At 59.8% G+C, this 12,925-nt stretch overlaps 2 protein-coding genes across 2 annotated transcripts; both read right to left on the reverse strand.

Moving 5' to 3' along the window:
* Positions 1 to 638: 638 nt before the first annotated feature.
* Positions 639 to 5,305, reverse strand: IGLL5 (immunoglobulin lambda like polypeptide 5). Its single transcript, XM_070289342.1, has 3 exons — positions 4,735 to 5,305; positions 1,227 to 1,342; positions 639 to 1,089 (listed from the first exon to the last, which is right to left on the reverse strand). The coding sequence occupies exons 1-3, from the start codon at positions 4,929 to 4,931 to the stop codon at positions 770 to 772; spliced, it is 633 nt and encodes a 210-aa protein (XP_070145443.1). The 5' UTR covers positions 4,932 to 5,305; the 3' UTR covers positions 639 to 769.
* Positions 5,306 to 11,537: 6,232 nt separating this feature from the next.
* VPREB1 (V-set pre-B cell surrogate light chain 1) lies at positions 11,538 to 12,315 on the reverse strand. The gene is made up of 2 exons (XM_069556874.1): positions 12,167 to 12,315; positions 11,538 to 12,083 (listed from the first exon to the last, which is right to left on the reverse strand). The coding sequence occupies exons 1-2, from the start codon at positions 12,210 to 12,212 to the stop codon at positions 11,677 to 11,679; spliced, it is 453 nt and encodes a 150-aa protein (XP_069412975.1). The 5' UTR covers positions 12,213 to 12,315; the 3' UTR covers positions 11,538 to 11,676.
* Between the last annotated feature and the right edge of the window lie 610 nt (positions 12,316 to 12,925).

Raw genomic sequence — 12,925 nt, forward strand, 5'->3', positions numbered from 1 at the left:
GAGGGGCCGGGGCGTGAGGAAGCCCGTCCCTCCGACCCAAGGCCCACAACTCCCTCCCTGAGGCCGTGGGTCCCGGGGGCCAGGAACCTGGGTCCAGGCGGGCTTGGAGCACTCGGGGTAGAGGGAAGCTGTGCCCCAGAGCCAAAGCTAAAGTCCAAGCCCCCTCCCCGTGAGCCCAGGGGGCCAGGGAGAAAGGAAGGGGGAGCCGGGGCTGGGAGACCCTCAGGAGTGGCCCAGCCCGGAGACCCGGCAGGACACGGAGAGACGGATGCAGGCCAAGGCCCCGGGTCAGTAATGGTGACAGCTGTCATACCGCAGAGAAAGGGCAAGCCGGGGGCCAGCAGGTGCGGGGTCCCCACCAGGCAGGGATGGAGCGCTCCTCTGGACGACACCAGCCACGGGCAGCTGTGTCCGGCCAGGTGGCAGGGCTGGGCACGGCCCTGTGCTGGAGGAGGAGAGCCGGGGTGGGGGGGTTTCCCAACTAGTCTCTGGGCAATGCCTGCCCCCCCCGCCCCATCACTGTGAGCCTCTCCCCTTGGGGTGTCCTCTCCTTGGTGCCTGGGATTCCTGAATCTCCAGAATCCTGGAGAGGTTGCCGATTAAATACGAGACAAGGAAAAAACGAGCGGCGGGCAGGATTTCTGAATGACGATGAGGCCGTTTTGTTGCGAGCAGACTGGGTGCAGGAGGAAGGGACGTAGGGGACCAGGTGGGAGGGGAGACCCCCCCCCGGGGTCCCGGGGCTCCAGGAGGGTGGGGGCCCAGGGCCCTAAGAACACTCGGAGGGCTTCACTGTCTTCGTCACGGTGCTCCCCTCGTGCGTGACCTCGCAGCTGTAACTGCTTTTTGGGTTCCACTCGCTGCCCGTCAGGGTCAGGTAGCTGCTGGCCGCATACTTGCTGTTGCTCTGTTTGGAGGCCTGGCTGGTCACTACGCCCCGGGTGATGGGGGTGCCATCTGCCTTCCAGGCCACGGTCACGTTGCCCGGGTAGAAGTCGCTGATGAGACACACCAGGGTGGCCGTGTTGGTGCTGAGCTCCTCCGTGGAGGGCGGGAACAGGGTGACCGAGGGTGCGGACTTGGGCCGACCTGCAGGTGGTAGGGAGACAGAAGGTCATCGGGCCAGCGTCCCTGGCGGAGGCCCTGACCTCGGGAGACAGAGAAAAGTGACTTTCCCGAGAGAGCAGAGGGTGGGACAGGCTGGGTAAGGAGTGAGAGCCACTTACCTGAGATGGTGACCTCGGTCCCGCTGCCAAAGGCATACCACGGTAAGGAAGCCTCAGACCAGACACCAGGCCAGCACTTGGGGCCTGTCCCCCAGGGGTCGGGCCGGAGTGGGAACCTGCGAGGCGTGATGGACACCGGGCTGTGTCCTGCGGGAGTAGGTGTGGGCAGCCAGCCCTCCAGCATCCAGGGCACCCCGGGTGATGCTGTCTAACAAGCTCACCCTCCGCCGCCGCCTTCTCCTCTGGTTACGGTTACCAAGGGTGGGAGAGGGAAGAGATCAACTGGGAAATCGGGACTGGCACGTACGCGCTGCTGTATATGAAGCAGACAGCTAATGAGGACCTGCTGTGCGGCGCAGGGAGCTCTAGCCGACACTCTGCCGTGGCTTACGGAACACAGCTTTGATCCCTGGGTCGGGAAGATGCCCTAGAGGAGGAAATGGCAACCCACTCCAGCCTTCTTGCCTGGAAAATCCCACGAACAGAGGAGCCTGGAGGGCTACAGTCCATGGGGTCGCAAAGAGTCAGACGTGGCTGAACATGGCATGGAATGGCTCACGTGGGGAAAGAATCTAAAAAAGTGTAGATAGATGTCTGCGTCTGACTGATTCACTTTGCTGTACAGCTGCTGCTGCTGCTAAGTCACTTCAGTCGTGTCCGACTCTGTGACCCCATAGACGGCAGCCCACCAGGCTCCTCCGTCCCTGGGATTCTCCAGGCAGGAACACCCGAGTGGGTTGCCATTGCCTTCTCCAGGCTGTACAGCAGAAATAAGCAACTCGACTATACTCCAACAAAAAAACATTTTCAAAAGAAGACTGGTCCCGAAAAGGTTGCTAACGGTACAATTCCATTTATAGAACCATCTTGAAGGGGACAAAATTAGAAAAGAAGACCGGGTTAGTAGCTGCCAGCTCGTCTGGAGGGAAGGAAGTGGGCATGGCCAGGAAGGGCTCGGAATATTCTGTACTTGACTGCATCCCGGTCGTACCCTGGCTGTGGTTTTTTTATATTACAAGACATCACTGTTATGGGAAGCTGGATGAAGGGTACGTGGGACCCCCTGTATTACCTCTTACAGCTGCATGTGAATCTACAAATATCCCCAAATAAAATGTTTGCTTGAAAAAGAGGTTACACACAGCGTGATGATGCCGATATCTGGAAAAGGCAAAACTATAGGGTCAGAACCATAGGGATTCCCTGGCTGTCCAGTGGCTAAGTCTGCAAGCTTCCGCTGCAGGGGCCATAGTTTCAGTCCCCGGTGGGGAAACTATAGATACCACCTGCCACTCCGCGTGGCAGATCAAAGGAAGAAACCAGTGGTTCTCACGGCTGGGATGGAAAGAGGACTTTACACAAGAACCCAGAGAAATCTGGGGAGGGTGGTAGGAATGTTCTGTGTCTTGAATGGGGTGGGGGTTACACAGCTCTATGATTTCATTAGCACGTGTTCATGGGAAGGACTGATGTTGAAGCTGAAACTCCAATACTTTGGCCACCTGATGCGAAGAGCTGACTCATCTGAAAAGACCCTGATGCTGGGAAAGACTGAGGGCAGGAGGAGAAGGGGACGACAGGGGATGAGATGGTTAGATAGCATCACCGGCTCGATGGACACGGGTCTGGGGGGACTCCGGCAGTTGGCGATGGACAGGGAGGCCTGGTGTGCTGCGGTTCGTGGGGTTGCGAGGAGTCGGACGCGCGCGAGCGACTTTCTCTTGGCGTCTCACCTCCCTTCTCACTGGGCGTCTGCTTCTAGGCTGTCTCCTTCTCCCCCAAGGACACACAGTATTCAGCCAAAGTTCTGATATATCATCAAGGTAAACCTCTTTCATTTTTTACCTTTATTTTTATTTTTTGGCCGTACCACATGGCGTGTGGGATCTTAGCTCCCCGACCAGGGGTGGCACCCAGGCCCCCTGCCGTGGAAGTTCAGTCTTAACCCCTGGACCACCCTGAGAAGTCCCGAGATGCGTGTGTAGAGGTGGGGTTGCGTGATTAAGCAGAATGCCCGTTTGTATGACTCTTGGCACGTGGTGTTGTTTGCTCTAGAAATTCAGTCTCCCACTGACAGTCCCTGAGTGTCCGTTGCTCCCCATCAGCCCGCTGGTGACGTCACTGTAAATCTACCTGCCGATTCCTTGGGTCCCCGTGGACCGGCCCCTCCTCCGGTCGCCTTTCCACGGCCTCTTCTCCAGCCTCTAATCTGGCCTCACACTGGTTTTTGATCCAGAACTGTTTTCCCAAAACGACAACCTGACTCTGAGAGCCCTGCCCTTGAACCCCTCAGCCCCTCCCCCTGGGTCCTAGGGTGACGGACGGGGTGGTGTGCAGACTGCTCCGCCCGGCTCTGGAAGCTCCCTGCAGGCCTGCGCCCCCCGCTGTCCGCCTCGGGGCGGCCCCCGCTCCCTTTGCCTGGAGCACCCCGTCCCAGGTCCACGTCCCGGCCCCGTGAGACCAGCTCAGGCAGCAGCCCTCCCACCTGCTGCCGCGGCACCCCCGCCTCTCTGGGGCAGGTGTCAGGCTGCGAGGCTCTCATCTAGCTCGCACCCCTCACTTTGCAGAGGGGAAACTGAGGCCCAGAGGGGTGGACTTGTCAGCCCAGCCAGCGTCGGGGAGAGGGGTGCGCACAGGGGCCGCTGGAGGCTTGTGCGCTGGGAGTCAGCACCAGCGTGCGTCCTTGGGCAGCCGCCTCACCTCTCTGGGCCCCCGTCCTCATCTGTAAATTGAGGGTGACAGTGGGGCCTGCTTGGGGGGCTGCTGAGAGGGAGGCTGTGCCCCCAAACGGTCAGTGCCCATGACGGTTTTGCCGCGGGGTCACTGATGGTCCCAGACCATCCCTGGTGGTCAGCGCACTGTCCAGGGACCCCCACCACACGCAGAGAGGAGGACGGGAGCCACACGGCCAGGGGGGCAGACCGTGGACCCCCAGGCCCTCGCCTGGGCCTTTCCCATGGACGCACCTGCACCCTGGTGGGCTCGGGCTCCTGGGGGCCAGTTGCAGGAGGTTGCCCTTGGCTGGGGGCCCCAGGGCACTGGGAAAGGTTCCCCCATCACCTGGCAGAGCCTGTGCCCTGGTGCTCCAGGGACCAGCGCCTGCCCAGCAAGGGGAAGGGCAAGAAGGTGGTTCAGCAGCCTAGGGGCGCCCCGGGGACCCCAGGACAAGGGCAGTCACCCCCAAGACCTCCTGCCCCCGCCTGCCTGTGCTGCTCCACTCGGAGGACCAGCGCCGGGCGGGGAGACCCCAGTCTTGGGTGCAAATGGTCAGTGAGGCCAAGAAGCTCAGCAATCCAGAAAAATGATGTTTTAATCCAGTAAAAACAATGCAAAATAGTCCACACCACACAACATGCCGATGCTTCGAACGAAGCCTCCACCTCCAGGCCCCACCCTCCGGCCGAGGCGCCTCCCCTCCCCGCCATCTGCCCTCACGGCGGCTCTGTCCTCACCCCCAGTGTCGGGAGCAGGGACCCCCGTGCACCCCCACGACCCCCCCGGCCCTTACCTGCCCCACAGGCTCCACGGGCTCTTTCCTGCCGGGGCCTCCATGCGGGGGGCCGTGCTCTGAGGCGCCGCCGTCGGGGGCAGCAGGCCGTGGGCGCCCACTGCCAGGCCCAGCAGGATGAGAGGCCAGGGCTGCCTGGGGACACCGCGCTGACCCCTGGGGGCCTCACGGGCCCCCTGGCCTGGCCTGGGCCTCATGCGCGCTGGTGTGGGCTCCTCCTTGGAGGGGGTTGAAAGTGCCCCTGCTTCCCCTTGCTGGCAGGGGCCGTCTCGGTGCGCCCCGTCCCTTGGGGGCCCGTCCTCTGCCTGGGCCTTCTGTCCCTGCCCCCAGCCCCGCCCCCTCCCCCAGGGCCCAGGGCTGGTACTAGGGGGCCTCTCCCAGGGGCCTCTGCCAGCTGCCCTGCTTGGTCCGGATCCAGGGCTCAACCGCCTCACACTGCAGTCTCTGCCAACCTGCCCCAGGGACCCAGGGGGACACACCTGCTCCGGCCCTTGTTCCCAAGGGCGCCCTGGGCATCTCCTGGGTGGGGTCGAGAGGGGGCGAGGCCGAGGCTGAGGTGGGGGTGAGGAGACGGCCCAGGTTACAGGCCAGCTGCAGGGCAGGGAACCGCGGTTTCATCACAAAACTGGGCATAAGGCGCCGTGTTCAGCACCCCCTGGATGACACCCCCTCCGCCATGGGTCACACGTACACACAGGCGTCTCACACACACACACACACATCCGCGGGTCTCTCTCTCTCACATGCACACACATCCGTGCGTCTCACACACACACATCCGTGCATCTCTCGCACACACACATCCGTGCATCTCTCGCACACACACCCTCACAGCAAACATAACGAGAGCAACCGTCAGCCCCAGCCCCTCCAGCAGTCCTCCTCTCCCCACACTGGCGCTCCATCTCCCTTAAACACCAGCTCCCCGTCCCCCCAGGCTCCGTGAACCACGCGTCTTCTGCTTTCAGGGTCTATGATTTTGACTCCTACTCTTGCCTGGAAAATCCCGTGGACTGCAGCCTACCAGGCTGCTCCATCCATGGGGTCACTAAGAATAGGACACGACCGAGCGACTTCACTTTCGCTTTTCACTTTCATGCATTGGAGAAGGAAATGGCAACCCACTCCAGTGTCCTTGCCTGATGAACCCCAGGGACAGGGGAGCCTGGTGGGCTGCCATCTGTGAGGTCGCACAGAGTCGGACACGACTGAAGCAACTTAGCAGCAGCAGCAGCAGCAGCAGCAGGGACCAGATAGTCCTGCCTGGGAAATTCCATGGACAGAGGAGCCTGGCGGGCTGCAATCCAGGGAGCCCCAAAGAGTTGGACACGACGGGGCACATGTGTGCACACATACACACACACACAGACACACACACAGACACACACACACAGACACACGCACAGACAGAGACACACGGAGATACACACACAGAGACACACACACACAGACACGCAGACAGAGGCACACACACAGACAGAGACACACGGAGATAGACACACAGATACACAGAGACAGAGACGCACAGAGATACACAGAGACACACACACACAGACACACGCGCGCACACGCACATAGACACACTCACCGACACAGACACACACACAGACACAACACACACACAGACACACACACAGACACACACACACAGAGACACACACAGACACACGTGCTAATATCTATACCCTCTGGAAGGTGATGGGAAATGGATTTCTTACAGGAGGTTTTGATAGGAGAGCCTTTGGAGAATGTGGTTCTGATCCAGCGTCTGCAGGAGACGGAGCTTGTCGTCCCACCCGCGCTTGCGCATCAGATTCGTGTTTGAAACTACTCTGCTTCAGGTCCCCGTGGTTCGTCCTCACTGTGACGCTCTCCCCAGAGGCCCCCAGAGTGAGTTTCATGCAAGCCACGTGCCCGCGTGGTAAGGCCGCCCCAGACATCCTGTCGGCACCTGCCCAGGGCAGTCACGGGATGCCGTGGCAGGGAGACTGACTTCTCCAGGTGACCGGGAGTCCCTGAAGGTAAGGTCAGGCTCCAGGGACCACGTGACTTAGCTTGGATCCCCGTATTCCACACACACTGACTGGGCATCGGCAAGGGCCTGATGCTGAGTCACGAGACCTCACAGTTCTTGGGTAGATGGGCCAGGCCCTGGACAGCAATGGGGTGCGGTCACCCTGATAGCTGCTATGTGCTGAGTGTCAGGGAGCCCCTGGGGTCCCCGACCTGGTCCAGCTTCTCCCCACTGTGGTGCCTGGCTCACTCCAGCCTGGGACCTAAGCTCCTCACACTTTGGGGGCTGAATCTCGCTTGGAGTCCCAGGCAGAAGCTGGTCCCTCCCAGTCCCCCGGGCAGGTGTGACACTCCCCCACTGCCCAGGGAAGCGGTGGTTCCCCCGGGGACAGCCCTAGGTCTTGGGGACAAGAAGGGGCTGTCCCTCAATCCAGGGACCCCCAGCTACAGCCCACCCGCCCCGTGCCCTGTGCCTGGCCGCTGCTGCAGACCACGCAGCCCACTGAGGCCGTGGTCGGAAGTCCGCGTCTGGCTGGACCCCGGGGACCCTGGAGGGGTGGGCGGCTGAGAAGCCTCTTCAGAGCATCAGCTGCTGGACACACGTGGAGCTTAAGTGGAAGTGTCCTAACAAGGGAAGCTGAAGCGGATGCCAACGGCGCCAGAAGGGCTCTTCCTCGTGCGTGGAGCCGCCAGGGAGCCTGTGACGATGCGGGTTCAGACTCAGCAGGTCTACGGCGGCCTGGACACGTGGCATTCTTCACAAGCCCCCAGGTGACGCTGGGCGCTGCCAGCCCGTGGGTGCCCTGCACCGTGCCCTCATGGTGCTTCCCCAGGACAGCTCTGAGTTCCGCGGAGCTGACACTGAGCTTGAAGCTGCTGCGTCTCTGGGCCTCTGGGTCGAGGATGAGCTGATGAGACGCTGGGAAGGACAGGAGGTGTCTCATTTGAGGGACTAGTCCAGACCGCCCCCAGTTGGACGGCAGTCACTGGGAATGGAGGGGTCAAGGTCGGCCCGTAAGGACCACCAGCCTCCCAGCCCCACTTCCCTCTCTGCGGTCCACACAGCGTCCAGCAGAGGAGAACCTGTCACGACTTCCAGCCCGGGTGCCACTGTGCCTTGAGGATGGCAAACAGAGCTTTAACTTTGTTTTTTAATGGCTTTCTTTCTTTTTTAACTTTGAGTGAGTGGTGTAAGGTGGGTTGTGTTTTCCTGAATCTCTCCTTAATTTTTCTTCTCTCAGGACAGTGAAGTGTTTGGGAGCCTGGTTTAGCCGTCACCAGGATCACATGGATGGTTTCAAGTGTTTCTCGTTCTCGTCCTCTTCCTCCATTCAGGGAGTTATAAATCATGAGTCTTTCCGGGAAGACACTCATAGGCGCTGTGTTAGTCGCTCAGTTGTGTCCGACTCTGCGACCCCAGGGACTGTAGCCTAACAGGCCCCTCTGTCCCTGGGATTCTCCAGGCACAAATACTGGAGCGGGTTGCCATTTCCTTCTCCAGGGGATCTTATCAACCTAGGGATTGAACCCAGGTCTCTTGCATTGTAGGAAGATTCTTTACCATCTGAGCCACTATATATATATATGCGTATGGAGAATCCCAGGGACGGGGGAGCCTGGTGGGCTGTTGTCTATGGGGTCGCACAGAGTCGGACACGACTGAAGCGACTTAGCAGCAGCAGCAGCGTATATATATATATATATATATACACACACATAATGGAATATTACTCCGCCATAAAAAAGAATCAGCTAATGCCACTTGCAGCAACAGAGATGGGCCATCACGCTGAAGTCAGTCAAAGACAAATATCATACTCTATCACTTCTATGTGGAGTCGAAAAGAGTATACAGAGGGGTTTGTGTACATAGCAGAAAAAGACTCGCAGACTCCAGAGCAGAGGCTGTCAAAGGGGAAACGTGATGGCAGGAGAGGCTGAGAGTCGGTGGCACAGATGACTGATGGGGACCTTCTGTACACGCAGCACAGAGGACTCCGCTCGCTATTCTGTAAGAACCTAACTGGGACAGGCCCTCGGAGGAGGATGGACACGCGTGTCGCTGAAGGTTTCGGCTGTACACCCGAAGCTGCCCCAACATTCTGAGTCAACTATACTCCAAAATAAAGTAAATATTAAATTAATAATAAAAGAGATGAATGGCAATGCTGAAAATACAGGGAAAACAACAATACTGAAGATCCGTATACCAACACTTTAAAAAAAAAACACCATCTTTTAGAGAACCAGCTGAAGTGAAGGTGATTTGGCCCAAATTTTCTAAAGACGAAACTGAATGGGCTGTTTACAACACACCACCGAGTCTCTGGTTAGGCACCGACTTGAAAGGCCTTGTGCTGCCTGAAGACAGAAAACCTTCCCACAGTCTCAGTGGATTTAAACACCTCAGTATGTTTTACCCATGAACTCGTGATGGTGCTGACAAGTTGGAGGATGCTGGCACGCTGACTTGTGATTTTCGATGACTGGTGAATACAGGGGGGTGGAGATCAGACGTTTATCCTGCCTTTACTATAGGAAAGTCCCTGGGGCGCCTCAATCCTTGATGAGGGGACGTGTCCTTCCTAGTTCTGCTGGAATGAAAATGTCCTCATTTCACATCCTGTCGTGAGCTGTGTGCACATCACAAAAACGCTATGTGGAATGAGACGCCAGCCAGGCCCCTCTGCGCTCAAGGGCCTCTGAATGGCAGCCCCACCCCGGCCTCTGAGTCACACCCCGTCACAACCACGTGGGCCTCGGTGTGCGTGCAGAGCCCCTGCACTTCGCTGCGTCTGGTAGGTGGGCTCCTTCCCACCAGACCCCTGGGTCCTCCTCAGATCCCCTCCCCGGGCCTCAGTGTCTAACTCGGGCCAGAGCGTCTGGGCCCTGGCCTTCAGTGCCACTGGTGACGTGTCCCAGCCAGCTGGGCTCTGCGTTTCTGGGTCAGACTTGGGAGCGGGATGATGGAGCGGCCGACAGGACTCCCTGCTCTCTGGGTTTCTCGCTGTGACTCTGAATCCCAGAATCGCAGAGGATGGAAGCAAGAGGAGGGCTGGTTACAAGCAAGAGACAGAGCTCTTTGAGGACCACCTAGCTGGCCTCTGGAAGCCGGGGCCTGGAGGTCCGTGACCAGAGGCAAAGGTCTGAGGCAGGAAGAACTCAGTGCGTTTCAGAGAGCGGAAGCCCAGTCAGTTCAGTCGCTCAGTCACGTCCAACTCTTGTGACCGCGTGGGCTGCAGCACACCAGGCTTCCCTGTCCTTCACCAACTCCTGAAGCTTGTTCAAACGCATATCCATCCAGTCAACCAGGCCATCCAGCCATCTCATCCTCTGTCGTCCCCTTCTCCTCCCACCTCCAATCTTTCCCAGCCAAAGTATTGGAGCTTCAGCATCAGTCCTTCCCATAAATATTCAGGGCTGATTTCCTTTAGGATGGACTGGTTGGATCTCCTTGCAGTCTAAGGGACTCTCAAGAGTCTTCTTCAACTCCACAGTTCAAAGGTCTGATGCAGGAAGCAAAGCACTCAGGGGCAAAGGTCTGATGCGGGAAGAACCCAGTGCATTTCAGACAGCTGAAGCCCAGAGGGGCTGGAAAGCGGCCAGAGCTGAGATAAATGGTTTTACAGGAGATACACACACACACACACACACACACGCACAGGGAAGGGCTGCCCCTGAGGGTCTTTTCAGTCTTGAGAAATGGACATTCTCAGACCAGTTTGGAGTCACAGGGGAGACGGTTCACCTGGCGCCTCTCTGAATGGGAGACGTGTCCACATGTGGTGTGGATGTGGGTGTACGGGGTCCCTCTCTGCAGGGCACACGTGGACCCCGCACCTCGGGGCTTGGGGTGCAGATATGGGCCGGAGTAGCAGGAACCCACGGTTTCCCTTTCACCCAACAAGCCCACTGACGAGGCCGCATCCCTGCCCGCGGGGTCTTCTGGGGTCCTGAGGGGTTGGTACCCTGGAGTCCACAGGCACAAGGGGCCTCGGGCGGCCTTGCTCACCCCACCGAGTGTGGTCTGGCTGCAACCTGGAGGCAGGAAAGGGTGTTTCTCCAGAGCAGGGTCAGCAGAGCACGGCCCAAGCACCACCGCCAGCCCAGCCCTGTCTTGCTTCTGTAAACCAAGTTTAACAGGAAGCAGTCATGCCCATGCATTCAGAGAGGGTCTGTGGCTGCTTCTGAGCTCTCAGGACAGAAGTAAGCAGTTGCCACAAAGATCGTATGGCCCAGAAAGCCAAAGCTAGTTACTATCTGTGCCTTTTACAGAGAACACTCCCTCTCACCTGGCTGAGGGTGTCTCGGTTGGGACGATTTTGCCACCTTGGGGAACTTTGGTGATGTCTGGGGATGTCTGTGGTTGTCATAACTATGGGTGGAAGGCCATTTGGGGCGGGGTGGAGGCCGGGGATGCTGCTGGACCCCCTGGAGTGCCGGCCAGCCCCCCACGGCACAGAACAGTCTGGCCCAGTGGGGGACTGAGTCCACACCCATCCCTGGGCGCCGCTCTCCTGCCCAGAGGGCCAGCGAAGGTGCTTTCTAAGCTGCTCACTCCTTGCCCACAATCAGGTGGCAACAGCGGGTCCTGTCCTTGGCAGGGGCACCCCCGCGGGGCCATGTCAGCAGCCCCGCCCCGGTAGACCCACAAGCCCAGGGGCTCCGGCCAAGCAGACCACGGCCGGCCAGTCTCCTGGGACCTTCACCCTGGCATTCCACTCATTCTGACGGTTCGCAAAGCATCCTGGGCCTCCTCCGAACCAATTCAGACCACTCGGCGGAACAACTTCCCAAGACTCAAGCAGCTTTAATCCCCGAATCCAGCCTCCAAGGGGGCTCACAGGAGTGTCTTCTGGCCCTGGGCAGCCCACCGCCCCGGCCTCCTCGCCCACACCCCTACCCCGCGGGGATGTGGCCCTCCGGCCTTTAATGCAAGGGGAGCGTGTCCCAGGGGCCCGGGCTGGCCAGCTTCCTTTCTTCCCCCTCCTCTCTCTGCGTTTCCCGCCTCTGCCCCATGACCCGGGCCCCCACAGCACAGAAATAGACAGCCTCGTCCTCGGCCTGCAGCTCAGCAATACTCAAATACCCCGTGTTCTTGGCCAGGTCTTTGGAGCCGGAGAAGCGAGGGGGCACCTGGTGGCCCTGCCTCTTGTTGGAGGGGGAGAAATATCTCAGCAGGAATCTCGGGGGGTGGCCGGGCCTCTGCTGGTACCAGTAGATGTTGTGAAGGCCGATGTTGTGGTCACCGCGCAGGGTGCAGGCCAGGCGGACGGTGGCTCCCAGAAATGAGGTCACGGAAGGCGGCTGACTCAGCACGGGCTGAGGGCTGCAGCCTGGGGACACAGAGGAGTGTGGGCACCGGGGCAGAGCAGGGCGCGGGGAGGGGCCGGGGGCTGCCAGCTCCGGGGCTTCTCACCTGTGCCGTGGAGCAGGAGCCCCAGGAGGACCGGGGCCCAGGACATGGTGCGGCGGAGCAGAGTTCTGCAGCCAGAGTCCTCTCGGAGCAGGGCCAGCCCCCTCCTCCACCCTCCTCCCCACCTCCCAGGGGTGGGGTCTTGGCACCCGCAGCTCCGATGGCCATCCCAAACTTCCCTGGGTTTGCAATGCCGGTTGGGGGGAACGGCCGCCTGCTGGCTTTTGTGGCTCCTGCCTTAACCCAGGGGAAGCGTTGAGGGAGGAAGCACCTGCCCGGGCTCACAGCCCAGTGCCCAGGAGGCCAGGATGGAGTCCCCAAGGGGGTGATCTCCGCATCCCCCAAAGGAAGCTAAGCCCCACAGAGTGAGGTTCTTGTGCACACTTCTGTGTGTGGTGAACCGGAAGAGAGGACAGGTCCTCATGGTGGGAAACACCTGCTGGGTGCTGCAGAAGGTGTAGGGGCCCTGGGTGAGGGTCCGCTCCGTCCCCTCCCATGCCCCTAACATGCCCTGCCCCCTCCAGACCCAGCCCCTGTCCCCCTGGAGTGAACCCGGAGTGACTAGCAGCTCCCAAAAAGGAAGCATCTGGGCGGGCTTTCAGGAGGCAGCAGAGGTAGCCTTACCTCCTTCAGCCCTGCCCCAGGCCTCTGCCCCTCGTCCTCAGGGGGCTCTCCCCAGGGAGTTGGGGAGGAGACGTCTGTGAGCTTGATGGTCCTGGGGGTCCACTCCTGCCCCTGGGTCCTCAGGTCCATAAATGAGAT

The sequence above is a fragment of the Ovis canadensis genome, chromosome 17 (genome assembly GCF_042477335.2).
Source record: "Ovis canadensis isolate MfBH-ARS-UI-01 breed Bighorn chromosome 17, ARS-UI_OviCan_v2, whole genome shotgun sequence".
NCBI classification, from domain to species: domain Eukaryota; kingdom Metazoa; phylum Chordata; class Mammalia; order Artiodactyla; family Bovidae; genus Ovis; species Ovis canadensis.